Source organism: Xyrauchen texanus, chromosome 18 (assembly GCF_025860055.1).
Source record: "Xyrauchen texanus isolate HMW12.3.18 chromosome 18, RBS_HiC_50CHRs, whole genome shotgun sequence".
NCBI classification, from domain to species: domain Eukaryota; kingdom Metazoa; phylum Chordata; class Actinopteri; order Cypriniformes; family Catostomidae; genus Xyrauchen; species Xyrauchen texanus.
The window spans coordinates 33238488-33261065 of record NC_068293.1 but is presented as its reverse complement, the minus strand read 5'-3'; the positions used below and the strand labels follow the sequence as shown (position 1 = coordinate 33261065).

General features: G+C 37.7%; 1 protein-coding gene across 1 annotated transcript in view; it reads right to left on the bottom strand.

Annotated features, from left to right (window-relative positions):
* Positions 1–22578, bottom strand: part of LOC127658763 (low-density lipoprotein receptor-related protein 1B-like) — a 471292-nt gene that overhangs the window by 108831 nt on the left and 339883 nt on the right. Inside the window, exons 33-43 of the mRNA XM_052148252.1 lie at positions 21120–21245; positions 20270–20401; positions 13964–14098; positions 13284–13413; positions 12129–12255; positions 11835–11986; positions 11402–11526; positions 10119–10490; positions 6764–6953; positions 4985–5189; positions 1785–1977 (exon numbers count right to left, since the gene is read on the bottom strand). Coding sequence (XP_052004212.1) covers positions 1785–1977; positions 4985–5189; positions 6764–6953; positions 10119–10490; positions 11402–11526; positions 11835–11986; positions 12129–12255; positions 13284–13413; positions 13964–14098; positions 20270–20401; positions 21120–21245 — 1887 coding nt within the window. The remainder of the gene's footprint in view (positions 1–1784; positions 1978–4984; positions 5190–6763; positions 6954–10118; positions 10491–11401; positions 11527–11834; positions 11987–12128; positions 12256–13283; positions 13414–13963; positions 14099–20269; positions 20402–21119; positions 21246–22578) is intronic.

Genomic DNA, 22578 nt, shown 5'->3' with positions numbered 1-22578 from the left:
TATCTTTCTGAGAATTGATAGACAATCAGTGTTTATTGTCTATCAATTTAATCAGTGTTTAAAGTGTTTGCTGGACGAACAGATAAATTGATTGTAATGTTAATTCAGCTACCGCAAGTTGATTCTGTTAACCAATCCAGATGTTCAAATTAATTTCGCTTCAACGCTATAACTATATGTGTAACATTATTGTCAATAAGCTATGAAAATAATAGTCATGAGTAATAATAATAATATTACTCCAATAAGATAATTAATCGTACTTCTCTTATTAAAGCTAATTCCCAACAGTAGAAATTATGAGCTGATGCAACGAGATGTGGTATTACGAATTTAATGGTGGAGAATTTATTCAGACAAATAATCTAATTATTTGCCATTTATCTAAATTATAACGGTTGCCAAATGCGACTGCTTCCATTATAAATTGCATAGTAATGTGGAAATAAGACCATTTCATTTAATTCCTAGCTCACACATACTGTTTCCCTTACAAACAATGGTAACGTACCCGACACTTTAACTCGTACAGTGTACATTTATCATATGTAATTCGCTAAATATATTGGTGTGAGAATCTGGGCACTTTAACTGATTACTGTTTATTTGTGCATTGTGGAAAACGTTGACGTTCACATGCATCGATGAAACTGTTTTCATTAGTGTTGAACCAGATAACAAATCACTGGTGTTGGCTGCTATGGCGACGAAAGTTCACGGGAAGTCCTAAAGAGATTCTTCCGGTGCAATCCACCGTGCATGCGCAACCTGCCGATGCCATATTGTAAATATGGCTAAGCTAAAAGCATAACCACATCACCGCCACACTAACCAGTTAGCAAACTTTAATTGAAACCCCTAAATATGCAACAAAGTAAGTTAAAATTAGATGAAAATATTGATGTTGAGTTTAAAGTTACAATTTTAACTCAGATTAATTAACAGATTAATTTTCGGACTCGTCTCAGACTGTTATGTACTCAGTCTTGAGTCCGACTCAGCCCCTTTTGGACTCGACTCGAAGGTTTAAAGACTTGGACTCGAACCCAACAAAAGTGCTAAAAACATGCAAACAATGCCTAGCTATGTGCTAAAACACACTAGCAACATGCTAAAACATGTTAGCAATACCTAGCTAAGTATTCTATCTATCAATAAACTTTTAGACTAGGCTTTTTCAAGCCAATCTAAACTTTGTCCACAAATTTTTCAATCTAGTTAACAGATTATTATGCAGCATGTATAACCAGTTTTGATCACAACAGCAGTAGACCAGAAATCTATCTTTGAATGAACACATCTCTCCCTGCTGTTGCTGACTGATAATGTTCTTTTTGTATATATGGTTAAGTGCAGTGGGCTGCAATCATATGTCATGATCAAACAAATGAGTGGTGAAAATCCCTCACAGCAGGTACACAAACAGAAACCGTTGGGAGCCTCTTAAACTGATTTCCCAGTGTCCTACTTTTTACATTTGTGACACTTCAGAGACATCCTCTGCACTCAAGGATACTTTTTAGAAATAATTATGTCTCCAGTTTAGTTTTTTGGTTACAAAATGAGACCACTCTAATTTATCATCCCTACTATTCCTTAGAACTCAAAATGAGACAACACTGATGAAAGCTCAGCTATGAACTCAATGCATGAAACATATGCACAAAAAATTAAAATCCACTTTCTGAAAAAGCTGACTTAAAAGTGAGAAGCCATAGCATGCCACAGGAACATATATGTTAAATCAAGCACATAAAAGAAAAAATATATTTTGGAATACTTACAGTTATTTGTGTCTTTGGCAACTGCAATAATTCCCATTGGCTGGTGAGGAATATCAGCTCTGAGAACTTTAGTGTCTGCTCCAGTGAACTTGTTGGTCCGTAACACAGCCCGTCGAGTCCAGTCAGACCAAAAAATGTAGTTTCCATGGATAGCAAGTCCAAAAAATGTGCCAGGTCCAGACCTTACAATAACCTAACGACAAATAATACAGACATCATCTTATCTATAATTAAATATAGAGGATATGTTGAGAGCCTTTGTTTGGGTTGTAAGTAATAGACTGGCAAATGTTTTTTTTTTAATTATTGTGCAAAATATTATTTATTTGTTCAACTAATTTCCACAATAGTCTAAAAGTTTCATTTGTCATCATTAAAGTTAGTGTATAACTTTTTCAATGTTAAAATACTTTCCCTTTTCTAATCTTAATATGCTTAATAATTAGGTGGATTTCCCTGAAAAGTGCAACACGTTGCCACTATCAAATGTTTCTCTAAATCTTTGAACATCCCGACAAGCCTAACATAGCAACATTGACTCAACAAAAGGCATGAATTTGATGCAGGCCAATTGTTTGTACAACCAATGGAAGACATCTTTACAGTCAGTAATTATTTAGCAATACCGTTTGGTGACATTAGTCATACAGAAATAGCACACTTTACCTTTAAATTCTCATATTTATATATATTTTGTCTTTCGGCCATTCTGCTCCTTTAATATCATAATCAGCCTTTGCATATCAGTGGACCACTAGTTTTAAGCCACATGCTTACAAAGATTGGTCTCTAACACAAAGAACAAACCAATGGTGTACAAATAAAAACACAGGGACAAAAACTCTGCAAAGACCACTAGAAAGTCCCTTTGAGGGTACTAAAACAAATGTGTAGGTAGAGGACAAGTGCTCCAAATAATCCACAGCAGCCAATTTAGCCCAGATCCTTTTAGTGTTAATGCAGGTGTCATGGTGACGGACACAGATATACATCACACGACTCCTTCTGGGAGTTCCCAAGTTGTGGGGCAGGAGGATGTCCCACAGCTCCAGAGCCCCAGCTATTAACAGGAATACGCTTGTAGCCGTGATCACATTAGCCCTGCCACCATGGTGGGAAATATAGGACAGGTGTTGATTAAGAGAGCCCAGCTTGAGCAAACAACAACTGAAGATCTGAGGGTGGGGGAAAGATGAGGAATGTGCCAGATGGCTTTTGATGAAGCATATCGATTCAGATTTGAAAAAAAAAATTATAATAATAATTCAGGGTGCAAGCGATCTGCTCCAACACTAATTATCTCTGTTCATCTGATCAAAAAGATGTCAAATCGCATTACTGGCTAACAATTATAGCCATATGAATTTGCATATAGTTCGGATGAGCCTTAAAACAACTAAAGAGATAGATCACCTAAAAATGTAAATTCTGTTATCACTTACTCACCCTTACAACTTGACAAACCTGAATGATGTTTGTTCTCCCATGGAACACAAAAAGAGAAATTTAGAAGAACATTGGCCTCAGTCACCATTCACGTTTATTGACTGGCAAAAATGTTATGACTCTGCCTAACATATCCTATTATGTTCCACCGAATAAAATAAATCATACGAATTTGGAACAAGGAACAACATGAATTTTCTTTTTTTGATGAACTATCCCTTTAACATTGATTATGTATCAAAACCTGTTCATAGAACAGCACTGTCTTCTTCTATTTGTGTTTGATATAAATGATGGCAAGGCACAGTGTGGCAGATTATGTTCCATAAACTCAGTGATGTTACTCTGTGAGAGAGTCTAACCATGTGTACTGTGTTAAGATTTGACTCAGTGTCTCCATAAAAACCCTAACACCAGTTGGGAGATTCCAACTACAGGGCAATTTTCCAACAGTCATGTTGATTAAGTTTTGCTTAATCCTTCACAGTTTAATTGGCTAGTTGATGGGCCAGACCAGTAGGAGGTTTAAAATAAACTTTCATTACCACCAATGCTCTTAGTTGGGGGTTGAACTCTTATGAACTCTTTGTCATGTTTATTTAAAGTTGATAATTCATTACAATTAAATTAATCTTGAGAAGGGTCAATGGAGTCTTGAGCCTTTGTTTGAGTATCCCACCAAGAGCATAACTTTTTAGATATCATGTAAAGCTAAAAATAGCTAAAAAATTATAATTTTTTCAAAACTAATCTCAGGAACCCTGCATTCAATTCCACTCGTCTATCTGTTTTTCAACGCAAGAAAACATCTTATGTTAACGTCCCCTAAGATATGTGTCTGAATGTGGACAAATGAATCCCAAAGTAGCCTAATTATGAAGGGGTTACATAAAGGGTTAGTTCACCCAAAAATGAAAAGTATCCCATAATTAACTCACCTTCAAGCCATCCTAGGTCTATATGACTTTCATCCTTCAGTCAAACACAATAGGAGTTATATTAAAAAATATCCTGGCTCTTCCCAGCTTTATAATGGGAGTGAATGGCACCTTAGATTTTGAAGCCCAAAAAAGCGCATTCATCCATCAATAAAGCAATCCATACAACTCCAGTGGGTTAATAAAGGTCTTCTGAAGTTAAGCGATTCATTTTTGTAAGAAAAATAAACGTATTTATAACTTTATAAACTATAATCACTGGCTTCCGATAAGGACCGTCAGTACATTTATGAGACAGTCGAGTAGCGTAAGCTCCGGTGAGAAGTGACAAGCGCGGAAGCACAGAGGTTAGAGGAAGCCAGTGATTATAGTGTTTTGGGCTTCTAAATCTAAGGTACCGTTCACTCCCATTATAAAGCTTGGAAGAGCCAGTATATTTTTTTTTACATAACTCTGTGTCAATGTGTTTGTTTTTGGCTGAAAGAAGAAAGTCATATACACCTAGGATGGCTTGAGGGTGAGTTAATTATGGGATAATTTTTATTTTTGGGTGAACTAACCCTTTAAGAGTGATTAGTCAACTGGATATTCAGACAACCCACTAACAAGTCAGTTTTAAAACATATGCAGTTTTGCAAATCTCTAGATGATATACTATAGGACTGCACTACATTAAGTTCTCAGAGATGTTGCATGTGGTCAGGAAAATTATTCATGCAAAAAAAACTAAAAATAAATCTTTATCATATCTGATTCTTTCCCTTGGAATAAGTTCTCAGAAAGCATCTCTTAGAATAGAAAAATAGTCATACTTACATGTCTGCGGGATCCGTCGTATTCACACCGTTCAATTTTGCCCAAGCTGCCATCAGAAAAATATAGCTTCTCTGCTTTGTGGTCAATAGTGAGTCCGTTTGGAGTGAATACATCCATGCTAATGATAACTTTTATATTATTCCCATCAAGAGTGGAGCGCATGATACTGGGGCGCTGCTCATTCCAATTGGTCCAAAACATGAGGCTAAAAAATACATGGAGCAGAAGAAATTATTTTACAGACAGCACAAAAAAAGGCTATCTATGTCTATTTTTTAAAACACGCTGTATGGCATGGTAGAATATCATCGATTTCACAAATAATAGTGGACAGAAGGCCACCAGGGCCTGTTTGACATCTTCTCATAAAAATTCCTTTCACAGGCTACTTCCATGGGCTAATTGAAAATTAGTGATACATGCTGACATTCTATGCCAATTAATAATTTCAGGTTAGATTCTAATTAACAGCAGTCTGTAGTCCATTTGAAAAAGTGCCAGATTACAAAGTAAGCATATTCTCTCCAAGGTTGAGGGTTTAATGTAGTCTGCGAACTCAGGGTCAACACATCTTGCTGAATCTCAATGCTGTTCATCAGTCTAGCACTGGGGTTACATGAGTGCATTTATGTTCTTCTTTTGGAAAAGTAGATCGTCTGAAGAGTTGCTTATATGCTGGACCAGAAATGAAAATATTCTGTCCGCAACAAATTTTACAGTATGGCCTCCTCATCTGAAGAGGTCAAACTAATTAAAATGTTTTCCTTCTTGTCTGATTGACATGGCCAGTTTTCCTGTGTGACAAATCAGTTTGCTCTCAATTTTAAAAGCCAGTACATTTCCTCCTGACATAAAAATCTATTTTGTTTCACATTTTGTGTCCATAAAATATTTATCTATCAAGTAAGTATTTTGCTTAGTCTATTGTGAATAGAATCATCCCATCTTGAAAAGAGAAATGATCTCTCATGCTGTAAATGATTAGTAGTTATAAAACTGATAATTCCCTTATAACAAAAAAAGTCGAAAAATGCACATTTAGGTGCATCGCACAAGGTTTTATGTTATTTGTTCTCGCATGTGACGGATCACATAGCAAGGCATTGTTAATGTTTTGAATTGAAAGCAAACAAAAATGAGATTCAATTTTCCTCAGAAAATTTGGAATATAGCACACATGTCAAATGACTACTTTCATTATGTTTTTATGGTGCTTTATGCCCTTTCCTTGCATTGAAGTGTAGGTTGGACATTCGTCCCAATACATAATTTTGTGTTACACAGAAGAAAGGAAATAATACAAATTTGACCAACATGTAAATTATTATGTAATTTTTGGGGTGAACTATCCTTTAATGTTTCTATAATGAAGTAACCATTTTATAAAATCAATAAGCTTGACGATGTGCTAAATTTGGAATATAGTCACTACTGAAGAGGCTACACATTATGCCTAGCAATTCAATTACATTTCTCTCATTAATTAAGCAATAGGATACAAGGGATATGCTATACTGTTAGTATACCACAGTTTCTTTTACCTTACTTAATGTCTTGAGCTGCACACAAGCAAATAAGTATGTAATTGCATATAAAAACAAACTGAATTCAAGTATATGACATGTGAAAACATGACCTCCTGTGTGATACAGTGGCTCTTGAACACAGCTAAAAAGCACTCTCAATGTTAGTTTTGCAACTTGACTTGATTCTTCAAAGTGAGTAGTAAGACAAAGTCTGTTCAAATAAATACCCAACTGACCAAATAAATTGACTCACTTTTGACATTCATCTAGGGCCAAGATGTGGGGATGGTCATCCTCAGACATGGTAACAATGGCTTGTCTTGTGATGGTTCCCTGTCGGCTCTGGTTGACTGTGTGTCTGCTGATGCTTGAGGTGGTGGAGCTCGTCCAGTAGATTGTGTCCCAGGCACGGTGATAAGCCAAGCCCTCCACTGAACCCACATCTACAGAAAACAACAGAGTATAGTTTGACCAGGCTGGATTTCCATGGTATTTTCAAGACATTTAGAAAATAACAGAATTCTATATTTTGTCATATTTATCATGAGATGATGGGGTCATCAGGCTGGAATGATAGGTAGAGCTGCAGATCATCTGCGTAGTAGTGGTAGGAGAAATCATGTGCCTTAATGATAGGTCAAAGTGATGTAGTGAAGTCATTCAGAAATCTGTTTACAATCAAGGTGACATCTCACTAAGCTTTATAAAATGGCTAACCTGTTGGCTCTCATGTCTAAAAATCCATCATCGTGAATTAGCAACCATTTGAATGCATGGTACAATCTGTAAATCTGTATAGCTAGGAAAATGCTACTGTTTAAAAAAGTCTAAGAGAATATTTAAAGAATGGTCTGCAGGAGTCCATCACTAATTAATTATTCACAATAAAAAAAGTGCCTGACAGCTTGCCTTTGCAGAAAATGTTGGAAGGGCCAGGGAGTAATTAACAGGGGATGTATGACTTAATTAGAGAAATATTAATTATTAATGTCCTCACCCTCTCCCAATGACAGAATGCAAGTGTAGGTGGTTGTATGTATTTCTAAGTGTGCATGTACTGGAGGTGGCTGGGATTGGCTTTCATCTAGAAAAGAGAGTGCAGCTCAAGTGGTGAAGAGGCCATCAAAAGACCCAGCTCATTTCAACCTGTAATCAATATCTCTGCCTTGGTAGGCTGGGGTACTCATGTTAAAATGGAGGGAAGACAGAGGTGGAAATCTATGAAAACATTATATTAATGCAGACTCGCACAGTATCTGCACCCACAGTACTCCATAGAATTACGAAGAAATGAAATGCTCATCATTCATAAAATTCTACACTTTCCCAGCATTATGTGTTAATTTATGAAATATGTTGGCAAAATGGCTAGTTATTTAGCAACCAATAAGAATGAAGCACACTCATCTTAATTCCATTCTGCGGGGGAATTTATTTATTTAATCTTGGCCTGAGACTAAGGTACAGTGCAATAAGATTTTTACTTCTCTACTCCACAGACGAAATCCATACACATTTGAAGCAGCATAAAGATGAGTAAATGAAGACATTTAGCATTTTAATACTACACGTAGAATCGACTTCACCAAAATGAACTGCCACAAGCTTCCAGATGGATTGTGAGGCTACTCACTGAACGCTGCCTACATCATTTTTGTCAGATTATGGACTACACTCTCTTAAAATGGAATACATAGACAACAAATGAATGCCAACTAAAGCTTTCTTTAGGAAAAAACAAAGGACAATGCATCTATGTGCACTGCCACAGTTAATTCAGCATGGACTTCAAAGACACTTAATTATTAATCTTATAGTTAATACAAAATCCTTTAAACACTGGCCATTAACATTTACTTAGTTCCGCACAATGAGGACTTTAAGATATTACAGAAATCACTGCTTAATTTTCTGTTACAGCATAATTTTTTGTAAAGCAGCTTTGAAACTATTAGTGTTATGAAAAGGACTGTAAAAATAAAAATGACTCAACTTGAAAAAATGACTTTGAAACTCATGCAAAAAAAAGCAGTGATTATAAATGCTAAACATCAACTTTTGTTACATATGCTAAACAATGATAAGGATCAATCAGAACAGTCCGAATCAATCAGTTAAAATAGACAAATTAGGTAAAACTAAAAAAGGAAAAAGAGTTCTAAACCTTGAGAGGCGCTGAGTTTAGTTAATAGAGAATTCAGAGAGCAAGTATTTTTAAGCAATAATTATCCAGCAAAGAAGACTTCCAAATACAGTATATCTGTTTCTGATTAACCTTTGCAAAATGAAATAGGCTGGGCTACTGAGCACTGAAAAGGCATTCAGGGAATCTTTTCCACAAAAAGCTACATTTTAATGTGCCACCTAAACTCTACTGATGATGTGATAATAGCAATAAGAGAGAATCCATTAAATAATATTTGTTGTGTATTTAATGTACGTCATTGAAGTGTGCCCATTATTTGACAATTGCACCTTTAAATAATGTCAGTTTTGATATTGAATCTTGAACATATAATGTAAATATTGATATTGAATATTAAATATTTTTCTTTTTCCCCGCAAACCTGTATGATTTTCTAACCTTCATGAAAGCAAAAGAAGATTTTAGGCATCATTTTACACTCAAACCATTCGCTATCCTTGCATCTTCTTTACATTTAAAGATCCAATACAGTGACTAAAGCTGTCATTCTGTCTAACATCTCCTTTTGTGTTCCATGGAAGAAAGGAAAGCCATTCAAGGTTGGAACAACATGAGGGTGAGTAAATGATGACATAATATTCATTTTTGCCCAAGATATCCCTTTAAGTTGGAACATATGTAAATATGTTCTGTCAAGCTGTAGTGCATGATTTGTCGGATGCAAAAAAGTGCCATGATTGACTCATTACATCGTAAATGGATAATACACAGTCATTAGGTGTATTAGGTTTTCATTGTGGGCCACCATCAGACATGGATATCGATTCCTACTGAAATCTCTGGTGTATATCATGTACACAGAGAAATCAATAACCATATTCTGAAATGTCCAACAACTGTGACGGCAGGATCTTGAAAAATATCAGCCCTCTTCCATTCCTATTACTGTTACAGTTTGAGGATGACGGAAATGAAACAAGCGCTTTTAATCCATCAATGGTGGGGACATAAGGCAAGATGCTGTGATTTAAACATGTTTTTTGACAGTTAAATTCGGCCAATTTAGCTGAAGAAAAATGGAGGTAGCTATCATAACACTTTTACTAGATGTTGGATGCATCGAACCCTTGCTCTACATCACAGGTGTTGTTACTCAAGGTTTCCAACAAATGGCCTTTCAAAAAAAGACTGCTAAGAGGCTGGAATGGTTCTAGCGGTTGAACATTTAACATATGGGTCACTGCAATGAGTTTGCATCAGGATGATGATAGGCCTGAAAACAAATGTCCAAATTTGTAGCAGCAAGCATCTTTGGATAACATTTATGACAGAGAAATATCATTAAAAGGCCAAAACAAGCACCAAAATAGTAAGAAATAGTTTTTCAAACGCACCTCATTTAAAGCCATTGATGTATGAAAGCACTTACCACAAAGAAGAGAATAAATACAGCTTCACTTACTATCAACTACAACTTGTCTTCCCGACCAATCATCATTGATCATCTGAATATTCCCATAATGTATGTCGCTGAAGAATATGCGGTTGTGGTGTGTGGTCTCCTGCTGATAATCGAAGGCCAACGCGATGACATTCTTGAAATAGTCCGGATTCTCGAAAGGTTGGAGGGGAGAGTTGAGATCACTCTCATCTGATAGGTGGATGCTTTTCAAGATGGTCCTCTCAGAGTACAGAAGATAGCCCTCATATCTTTGGCAAGCAAAACCATCTTCAGCTAAGTACCCATGAGCACAAGAACAGGTCCTTCTTCCACTGCCCAGGTGAAAACAAAGCTGCTGACAGCCCCCATTACTCCTGGCACAAGGGTTACTGCCTGCAGGACAATTATACAAAAACATACACTGATACTGAGATATTGTCATGCAAATTTGAACTCCAAGAATTTGAACTCCAAATTCAACGGTTTGTGAAAACTGTTAACAAGGTCAATTACCCTAATAAACAGAAACAAATCTTGTTTCTGTGTTTAATAACATCAATATTGTTCAAATTAGGGATGCACAATATTGAAATTCTGGTTGATAGTGACAAGCTGATAATTACATGTTTTGTCAGAATTTTAATGAATAAATGGAAAATATTACATTATAGTATATATATATATATGTATACAGTATCTCACAGAAGTGAGTCCACCCCTCACATTTTTGTAAATATTTGATTATATCTTTTCATGTGACAACACTGAAGAAATGACACTTTGCTACAATGTAAAGTAGTGAGTGTACAGCTTGTATAACAGAGTAAATTTGCTGTCCCCTCAAAATAAATCAGCACACAGCCATTAATGTCTAAACCGCTGGCAACAAAAGTGAGTACACCCCTAGGTGAAAATGAAACATTTAACTTACAGTTTGCACCTAATTCAGTTTCACGCCGCACATGAAGACACTCTGCTATGGTTACATTAACACAGCAAATTACTCTTGAAAGTGAAAATTTGGTGTGCTCTTAAAGGAGCAGTGCTTTAAAGCATTCTTCAAGTTACCACTAAAAATTAGCGTCAGATAACATTGGCAGTATTGAATATTGAAAAGTCTAAAGCAAGTTCATTGTTACATATCTAACATCGCCTGATAAATATGCAATTTTGACTGATATCGATAAAAAAAAGAAGACGTATATTGGATGTTCACCAATATAGTCACACTATATTGTGCATCCCTAGTTCGCATAAAACATATGTATCATGAAATAATAAACTCATTAAATTGAAACCTCAACCTTTCTCCCGGCCTCTGTTAAACACTTTCACATCCTTCAGGTTGACTCCTAGACCACTTCTCATTGTAATGGCATCAGTAGCGTCACTCTTGAATCCACGGCGAATAGATCCGTTGGCGTGGGCTCTGCCACAGACAACACAATGAGAGAGTCTGACATCAGCGTAATCGTGGCAGTTATCTAATTAAAACCAGCAAGACTCAAATACACAGAAAAGCTGCTTTAGTTGCAAAGTAGAGGAACCGTCACCTTGGCAATGAATTGCAGTACACCTTATTTAAATACGGCCATCTGAGTCTTCAGAGGAGATGACAGAACCATATGGCATGGTCCATAATAACCTTGCTCAGAAGGGGTTAATCCTTTGAGACTGGAGCAGCTGGCTCCGTGGGCCACTTTGGAGAGTGTAGCACTTAGTAAAATAATAAATTACCTGTCAGACCAGTAGATGTAAGCTCCGAACACAGCTACGGAGAACAAGTCCACATTGGTGGCTGACAGTACAATCTCTCGGCCCTCCCCGGTTTCAAGGTTGATCCTCTCTATTTTGTCAGTGCGGGCGTCGCACCAGTATAATCTATTTTCCTAGAAAGCAATTTGAAAATGCACGTCAGTGCCTCTTTCTTTGAGCAGGTCCATTTTATCAGCATCAGAAGAGGAGAGATGGCATGTAGAGTGACTGCTTAGAGTCAGCAGAAGACCAGGAAAGGCAGTCACCTCACCCTACCTCATAGTCGATGGTGATTCCGTTTGGCCAGGCGATGCCGGAACTGACCATTGTCACCTGGTCTGAACCATCCAGCCGTGCACGACCTATGCAAGGATTTTTCCCCCACTCAGTCCAGAATAAGTAACTGTTAATTAGAAAATATCAGATTTAGATTACTTTACTTAAAGGAAAATAATGCTGTCATTATTTACTCACCACCCTTTGTCGTTCCATTTTCTTCATAAAGTGCACAGGTCATATGGACTACTTATAATACTTTATGGTGCTTCTTGTCCTTATTGGAGCTTGACAGCCTATGGTGACTATGAGCAGTTGCTGTACGGAAAATCTTTACGGAAGACAAAAGTATGGAAAACAAAATGTAAAATAAATGTGTGTGTTCCAAAGGAAAATAAATATAGCAGAATATGGGCTTGGAACGACATAGGGGTGAGTAAATAGTGACAGGATTTTTATTTTGTGTGAATGATTTCTTTAAACCATGCCAAGGTCTATTTTTCTTAGTATACAACTATTGTAACACTACCAAGGAAACATTCAAAGTTTGCCTCAACTGAAAAGAAAAAGACAGCTTTTATAACCCAAGGCTTAAATTTGAAGGAGGCTGCTTTTGGATGTCTGGGATTTAAAGGATACATCCTCCTGATGCTGTCTGCTGTCAGCAGATTGAATAAAGCTCATATTGCTACTGGGTCTTCTTAATGTGTAATTCCGATTCCAGGATGTAAACATCAAATTCAAGGCAAATGCAGTCAGAAAACTGTCAGGAATTGACTAATGTTTGACCCCATTTACAAAAAAAATCCCATTATGGGAGACTACAAAATGGGTCTGTGGTTAAATGGAGATGCAGATCTGCTAGTTTTAAATTCTTAATTTGGCTCATTAGTGGACGCAACAACATTTTAAAAGCCATATTTGTCTGTAAAACAGCTTCAGTCGGATAACAAAATGTATTTGACCTTCAAAGCATTATACTACATTTCCATTTATCTTGTTAGAGCTCATTGTATTATCTAAACTAATGTATGTGTGCAGTTCCGAGAAAGTTTCTCAGTAATTTCAAAACCACCAATCTTTGCAAGAATCTATATTTAGTACGAAGGACAGACAAGGTTCAAATGGATCTCAAGAGGCTTCTCTTTGACATACCCTCTCTGTGGATGTACAGCAATGGCTCTAGGTTGATCCAGCCCCTCTGATATTACCACTGACCGGTAGAGACCATTTAGACGAGCAATTTCAATGAGGTTGAGGCCATGGTCTGTCCAGTAAAGGTTACCTGATAAAATAAATAATTTGCATTTAAATCATAACCATGCAATTAAAATAGTGTTTTGTGATGGTTAGTTTATGTGTGTTAGCTTTGAGGTCATCTATATGCTAGTGTAGTCCTAAACATTGACAACAGTCACTTTTAGCAAACAAGTATTTAATTAAGTCGAAGTATTTTTCTTCTGGCAAAACAGAACAAAAATATTGATGACTTGTGTTGCACTACAGAGATGTCCGTCCAATCAAGTGCTCAATCAAGTGTTTCTGCTCACCAGAAACTTAAGACACCCCATTCGGATAATTAGACAACCACTTGCCAACTTAAATATATAAACACCCTCCCAAAGATCACATCTTAGTATCGACCCTGCTAACAAGCAGCAAATCATGTCAGTATCATAACTGAAGCTTAAAAAACAACAACCTTGAAATGTTCCAAACAAATGTCCTGTTTCAAAAGGAATTTTTTGTTTGTAAAGAGATTTAATTGATTTGACATCATGTGTACTGATCCATAACATTTATAAAAATAAAATTCAATGATGTTTGTGTCTAACCAGCAATCCAATCGACTGCAATGCCCTCCACTCTGTTGATGCCAGTGGTGATAACGTCCTCCCTCCACGTCTGATCTCTTTTGGCTCTGGAGATGCGGTTTAAACCCATGTCTGTCCAGTAAATTGTATCATTGCCTGTATGAAGGAGGGCATATTTCATGAAGAACAAAGCTTATAGTCACAAAGCTTAAACAGCTCTCTGTATGCTCAATTCTAATTGGACACAGGTGGCATTCTGCAGTCAAATATTTTTGTTTAAAAATCACTTAATAAGAGTAGCATACTGTGCAAAAGTCTTGGGCACATTAGATTTACAAAAACATTTTTTTAAGATGGTTATTTAATATCTTCTGCTTTAGCGTGTGAACAGGAAATGTACATGTCTGATTTCCAAACATTCCTCTTGCACATAGAATAGAATACAAAAAAACAAGGAGTCCTGCAACAGATGGTATGGCCGCACACAGAGCCAAGATCTCAACATCATTGAGTCAGTCTGGGACATGAAGAGACAAAAGAAACAGCCTAAATACATAGAACTGTGGCAAGTTCTCCAAGATGCTTGATAAAACCTGTATGCCAACAACCTTGAAAAGTTGTGCACAAGTCTCCCTAGGAGAATTGGTCCTATTTTTCAAGGTACAGGGTGGTCACACCAAACATCAATTTAGTTTCGATTTAATCACAAATATCTTTTCTTTTTTTTTGTGTTTACTGCACTTTGTATGACGTTAATTGAAAAATAAAAAGGAATCATGGCACTATTTTTGAAAACATTTTCACTATAAAATATGATTCACAACTGCCTAAATGTTTTGCACAGTACTGTTTATATGTGACTGTTGTCTGCGACAACCAGTTTCTTACAATGTGCTGACTCCTTCACATATACTCAAATAATATAAGCTAAAATCAATATTGTATGTCCATTTCTTAATTTATTTGGCAAGTTGCCATGTAATAAGTGGGCCCTGGCACACTAGTGTGCCGTGAAAGATTGGCAAGTGTGCCATGGAAAATCAAATTCCACAAAATAAATAAATGCATAAATAGAAAAGAAAAAAATTATTTCAGGGATGCAAACTCCTCAACTTTTGGCAAAATCCACCCTTTTGAAACTATAATCGGTCACTTTTGTAAGGGGCTTACCTTAATCGTTTCGGAGTATCAGAGAGTCAAAGACCCCAGTTATTGAACTAATTTAAATTCACCAAAGAAAACACTAAGACCTAAACATAAATTAGTTCTTTTATTATTTTCTGCAATCAAAGCAACAGCCATTTTTTTCTCTCTTCCAAATAATTTTTTCAATGTTTATTGTGCACTTCTCCCACTTTTTGCGTGACAGACTCGTAGAATCCGTGATGCTTTCTGCAACGTTTGCCATGTGGAGGGCAATGCGGCACTTGACGCTGCCGTTGACTCAACTCATGAAAAATATGCTTTACAATGACGAAAGAGCATTATTGAAACTCTAAATTGGTATTATTAGGCTATTATTGTTATCTTTTATGATAAAAGTCATGCTCAGCAGTTTAAATCTGTAAAGAAATTATAATTAAACATTCTACTGAAGTCGTCTCGGTTACTGTCGTAACCTCGGTTCACTGATGGAGGGAACATGATGTTGTGTCGATGTACTGACACTAGCGGTCGCCCTTGGGACCCCCAAACACACTTTGAGAAAAAGTCAATGAGAATTCGCGAGTGGAATTTGCATGCCACTCCCCCGGACATATAGGTACAAAAGGAGCTGGCTCGCAACCACTCATTCAGGTTTTGTGCTGAGGAGCCGAGACAGGGTCCAGGACATTTCAGCAGGTAGTACAGCATTGTGGCAAGAGGGACACAACGTCTCATTCCCTCCATCAGGGAACAGAGGTTATGACAGTAACAGAGACGTTCCCCTTCTGTCACTCACTCGACTTGTGTCGATGTAGTGACAATAGGGCAGGGGTGTCAATCTCACTTTCAGCCCGGTTCACTTCAGCATTATATATGCCCTCAAAGGGCCGGTTGAAAATCGGAGTTGGTAGCAACCATGCAATATCCAATAACATTGCATATTTTGTGCATTTAAAATGCACATTTGTTAATAAAGCATTGAATTTGAGGTTGGAATGTATATGTACAGTATTATATTTACAGTAACATCTGTGAGAAAATGAATGCCTAATCTTTATAGGGCTAAATTAAAATATTTTCACAGAGCAACTAAAATGGGTCTCCTCTATAGATGTCTTTCATTAGGCTCCTACTTATTAAAGTACAGTCATCTCTTAGAATTTATGAAAGCAAACAAACCCAGTTACATTTTCCTACAATCATTCAGCATTATTATAGAGACCAGATTTTACAACTGATAGCTTGGTTCATAATAATTATGAAAATAATGGGAGAACAGTAAAAAAGAACAGTAATCTAAATACATTTAGAAACTATTACTGGCAAAATACCATAATTAATACTGTTAGTGTTTTTACAGTTAATCCATGGTAAATGTTTGTAAGTTATATGATGTGTATGTGGAGTGAAAATTCTTCATGAAGATTCATGTGTGCTCTGTTTTTTTTTTTTTTCATGATTTCTCTGTCGTTGCCGTTTATAATAGCTGGGCTGTTAAACATGGTTTAAAAGTAGTTTAATCAATGATATATTTGAAGTTTTGCTTTAGAATTCAAATGTGGTTTGTTATCCTTACAACACTTGACACAAATGCTGTTTCTAATGGTCTGCAGGGCATGTTGCAGTCCGAGAAAAATGCATCTGCCCTGTGCTCACGCACCTCTTTGCATTTTTCTCCATTGATCCACACAGCAGTTAGCACTCTTGATAATGATGTGCACTATATGGTTAAGAGTGGTAGGCGAATGAACGCACCTTCTCTGTGCTCATGCCGCTTGGCCAGACCTGAAGTTGTTCTGGGTAGTGCTGTTTTGTTCCACTTTTGGAGAGAGTAAAATGTGCTCCAGGGGAAGGCTCATTAATATTCATGGAGAAAGAGCAAACTGATTGGTCAGTGAGACGTTCCATTTACCTTCCATCATACATTTTAGAAATCAGATCACAGGCCACATGAAATAAGGTGGTGGGCCAGTTTGGCCCGCAGGCCTTGAGTTTGAAACCTGTGCACGAGGGGTCCTCATATGACATGCCACAACTACTAAACTGTGTTACGTGAACTGCCGATGCAGTTTTTACAGTTGCACTATGGGTCCCTATATGAAATGCCACAAATACTAAACTGTGTTACGTGAACTGCCGATGCAGTTTTTACAGTTGCACTATGGGTCCCTATATGAAATGCCACAAATACTAAACTGTGTTACGTGAACTGCTGATGCAGGTGCAAGCAAGCAGCAGTGTGCGTAATAGCTGGTGCACCGGTCTGCACGTAGCCTCCCCCAACACCCCAAAAGACGTCAACTAGTTCCCCACATCCCTTGGGGGTTTGGGGGGCGAGGGGGATAGACGTAACTAGCATGGGAGCAGGCCGTGCCAGCCGTGGCCTTTTCTATATATATTTTATCTCTCCACAGATTATTAGATTCGTCTGGGGCCAACTAACGCTATTATTCGCACCGGGGAAGGTGTTCTTTTCCTTTCCTATTCTTTCAGGGGAAAAGACGCCGCAGAGGAAACATCCTGCCCGAAGGGGAGGTTAACATATGGCAAGCACGTCATGTGGTCTCACCAGCCGCACATGGAAGAGGCGCGGAGGTAGGTTCTGCCCTAAGGGGAGGAGCTCTACAAACACAGCGACCAGGGGCAGAGATGGCTCTGCCCAAGGGAGCCACGGGTCTACCGATAGGAGGACCGTACCACGGAAAATACATCACAGGGGGCTTTTGGAGGTAACCGGCGCCTGTGGAGCAGCTAACACAGTACAGGGCATGCTAGCAAACGTACTGGGTCCTGCTAGGGATTCCTCTGCCAAATTTGCCAGCCACATAGCTAGGGAGGAAGGACATCCAGGGTCCACAGACTAGTGAACTCTCATTGGAGAAGAAAGCGCATGTCTTCGCCTCACGGAGGGAAAGGCACTGTAAGCTGCCCCATACACTTACCTGTTTGTACCTGACAATAAATGGGACGAAACAGGCTCAAACCAGAGATTATAGAATCTCACTCTACACGGTGTAGTGTAGTGGAAAGCATACTGAACTTTAGAATGGAAAGCCATGGGTTCAAATCCATCCTGGGGCAATGTAATCTGTGCTTGCTCTGTTAGAGCTTTGGGGTGTGTTTAGTGTTGAGCAATGATTGCCATGTTGGTGCTTGGCCCCGTAATGGCTGTTTGCAGCTATATCTATTATTATATTCATAATTCATTATATTCATAAAAATATTAATAGATAATAATAGATAATACATTAATACAAAAATAAATTATATTATGAGCATAGCAATTTGAGTGAAAAGTTGAATAAATAAATTTCATATTAAATAAACAATTTCAGATATTTAGGTTTATTTAGGCATTAAATAAATAGTGTTATCACAAATAAATTTATGAAAAGAGCAAACTGATTGGTCAGTGAGACGTTCCATTTACCTTCCATCATACATTTTAGAAATCAGATCACAGGCCACATGAAATAAGGTGGTGGGCCAGTTTGGCCCGCAGGCCTTGAGTTTGAAACCTGTGCACGAGGGGTCCTTATATGACATGCCACAACTACTAAACTCTGTTACGTGAACTGCCGATGCAGTTTTTACAGTTGCACTATGGGTCCCTATATGAAATGCCACAACTACTAAACTGTTACGTGAACTGCTGATGCAGGTGCAAGCAAGCAGCAGTGTGCGTAATAGCTGGTGCACCGGTCTGCACGTAGCCTCCCCCAACACCCCAAAAGACGTCAACTAGTTCCCCACATCCCTTGGGGGTTTGGGGGGCGAGGGGGATAGATGTAACTAGCATGGGAGCAGGCCGTGCCAGCCGTGGCCTTTTCTATATATATTTATGAGGAAAGTATAGCCTACTTCATCCTTTGCATCAGCTCAAAGTTTTTTTCTTCTTCTTTTGTTTATGGGAGAGGTAATGGTCAAACCACATCTGAATGACTATTGTAAGAGCACATGCTTATACAGTATGTTTACATTTGAAATTTTTATGGAAATGTCTCATTATGGAAATAAGTCTTAAATTATTGATTGTTAGAATAATTGTTGTGGTGGGGTGTGGTTGAGCACTGGCTTGTGAATGGAGAGCGAGATCAGGAGATGAGAATGGTAAGGATCATCACCTGGCAATGATTGTCTCTAACAGCGGTTTTTCATTGCAGTGAGAGTGGAGAAGGGCTTTAAGAGCGAGCCAGATGCCAGTGAGCAGAGAGAGAGCTAAAAGACACAAGCCGAAGAGACTGTACTGATCTTTTTCTGCTGAAAAGCATGTTTTTGATTGTGTTCAATGAAAAGCATGCATATTCTTTGAAGTCACAGAGGGAGTCGGGGAAGTCGATTATGAGGTTAAAGGCATGGATAGGGGAGGAGCACATCAGATATACCATCTCAATGTCTTAAAACCGTGGAGGGAGGTGGTCCCTTGGCTTTGGCGACAGTGGTACCAGAGAGGGAGGAGTTCAGGCCGGAGGTGAACTTAAAAGCAGCTTGTGGCACCCCAGTCACTTACGGAGACCAACTCTTACTGTCGCAAATCACGGACGTGGCTTTGTTGCAAAAATAATTATTGGATGTCAAAAAGTGTACATTTTGAGTTTAAAACAAACATACCATTTGAGTTAGTTTCGCTGTCTCCCGTTTCCTCCTTTCGCCTAACTGTAAACACTGTTACAATAATATTTTGGCAATATCACATGTGGCCTGCCCTCGACTTTGACTTTATTTATGCCATTTGTCTCTGCAAAATGCTCCCCCAAACAGGGTGGATAATACTGCTGTCAAATTAACCTCTTTCAGAGAATGAATAATGCATCGTAAGGCAAAATCCCTGGATGCCATTGTAGTGGGGATGAAGGATCTACAGTACCTCCATTTGCTAGATTCTCTATTATCCTGCTTTATGTCTCTTATGGCTCTAGCCAAGATATACATCAAGGCAAAACGTATCAGTGTTGCTGTTGGCATCAATTTCCAAGTCCCTTTTAATCAGTTAACAGACTGTGCAGCTAAAATGAGACTGCAGATTGGACAGCAAACAACATAAAAAAAATGTAATGCAGAAAGAGTGGTGCATCCCTTTTCAATGTTGTAAACATACAGCAGATCATGAATAGAGGTTCTATACACATGAGAAAGGGGGATACAGCAAAGACTGAGACACTGGAAATGCAGTGTATGTACCTGCATGAAAGTCCACACCAACGGCAAACAAAGTGCCACTGATGGGCATCAGTGTCTCTGTGTGGTCACTGTGATCAAGAGCGATTCCACGTATCCCCTCATGAAAAGAGTACATCAGAAAAGAACTCAAGCCTGTGATGGACAACAGCAAGCAAGAGATGTTAGATGGAGGTCATAAGAACTGTACATTTTCTTTTGATACCTTCCATCTTTTACGTAACACAAATAAACATGTACTGTATCGGAAAAGCAAAATGTATTGTTTTTAGGGTTGGAGTCAAATAAGCATTTTCTCAGTGATAAGTTCTAACACAGTGTACTAACCAGCAACACAACATGATCACATGGGAAATTGACTAGTTGCTACTGAATGTTCATGTAACAGATATCAACCTAATTGTGCCAAATTACTGAAAAGTGCAATCCCACATCAGACATTTTTGCATTGACAAAAGTATGTTCACCTTTCTCTTTAATGCTACCGAGACACTGGTTCTGTTCCTATGGAAACCAGGAAGAAATTGCATTTATATAAACAATGGTGAGCGTGATTCTGAGGTTGCATTTACACTGTAAAATAAAATTTTTACTCCACTGACCGTGCAAAAACACTTCCAGAATTGGCCACTTGGGACAGTCGGTTGAATTTCAGTGAGCAGAGACTGATAATTGTGACAAGCATCGAGATACAGCACTTTTTTGTGCAGCAGTTTTGTATTTAGTGTGGACAGACAAATTTCTAGTCACTGGAATCTTATTGCATTACATCTAGCTAGTACATGGTGTTAGAAGTGAACATATCAACTTTACATTACAGTAACAAAACACATTGTCCCTGGCAGTTGCATACCTTCACAGGAGAGACGGTCACTGCGCAGGTTGTAGCCAATGGTGCAGGCACATGTGCGAGTGTTTTCAGAAGTGGGCAGACAGAGCTGTGTACAACCACCATTGTTTAACTGACAGGCATTCCTACCTGAGAGAGAATGCAAAAGAATGATAGGACATGTTGATGAATGAAAATCAGTTTTGATATTTGTGAGGCTAACTGTTGGGTCAATTGTGGGGCTTCTTTCTCTCTAAAACATTAACCAATGTTGCAAGATAATTAGTAATTATGAGAAAATGGTTTTGTCAGTGATTTCTGCACCACTAGTGTCATCAGTGGAATTACAGGTTACAAATATGTCAAATATATTTCCTGAACCCTACCCCCTCCTTCCATTGGTCAGTTAAATAGAAAGCTTAAAAGGTTAAACCTGTTGCTTTGTCAAGCTGGGCGGGATGCTCAATAAACAATATTTTGATGGTGTCACAGAGCCAGTTTACACTTTTTCAAAGACATTAACCTAATAAGACTGTAGCACTCTCAGCTGTTTATTTATTTTTTTTATTATATATACACCCATGGGTTGCCAGGGACACTACATTGGAGACTGCTATGTCACATGTGCCTTTATTTGAAAGCAATTCACTAATGTGTTCAACCATAATAATATGGATGTGCATTCAATATATCTCTCCTCAATTGACAGTTTGAGTGTTGCTGTGAAGTCAAAATGACTTCAGATTGTTCCTGGAACTCATGGAATTCTTTTTCCCATCTAAATTGTAGTATTAGTGTATTAGTGCATGCTCTCAGGGAAAGCTCAGCTTGCACATCTACGACAGTAATAAGACAGGTCCGTATTATGAATAGAGAGGCTAATTGCGTCCGGAGCAATTTGAAGACTGGATAGATTTACATTTGAGCCTGTTTAATGGTCATTGCTTATTCAAGTCGACAGCTTAGTGGGATCCACAGCAATGCTGTTAATGGACCTGCCATTAGTTTGAATTATTTGAAGAATAACTCACAAATTGGAAAACCAATATCTGAATATATCTCTACTTAGGGGCAATGAAGATAACCATGTGAAATTGTGGAAAATATGTTGTATAAGTTGAAGTGAACAGAAAACAATATAAGCTGACTCACTAAGCCCGTCCAATTTACAAATAAAAAATAAAAAACATAGTAAAGTGCTAAAAATGTATCCAAATTCTAAAACCGTCATTTAAACATCAAATCAAAAAAAGAAACAAAATAGCTGAATTTTGATACCACTAATTTTCAAGGCCAATATTGATACCAATACTGATACATCTAATAATGGAATGTTTTTTTTTTTTCTTCTTCAAAATAGATGTTAGGCAGAATGACAGCCTTTCTCACCAATAACTTTTTTTGGGGTAAACTATCACTTAATTTTCATGATAAAAAATAAATAATATAAAAAAAGGTTTGCATTACAAAACAAAAAACATTT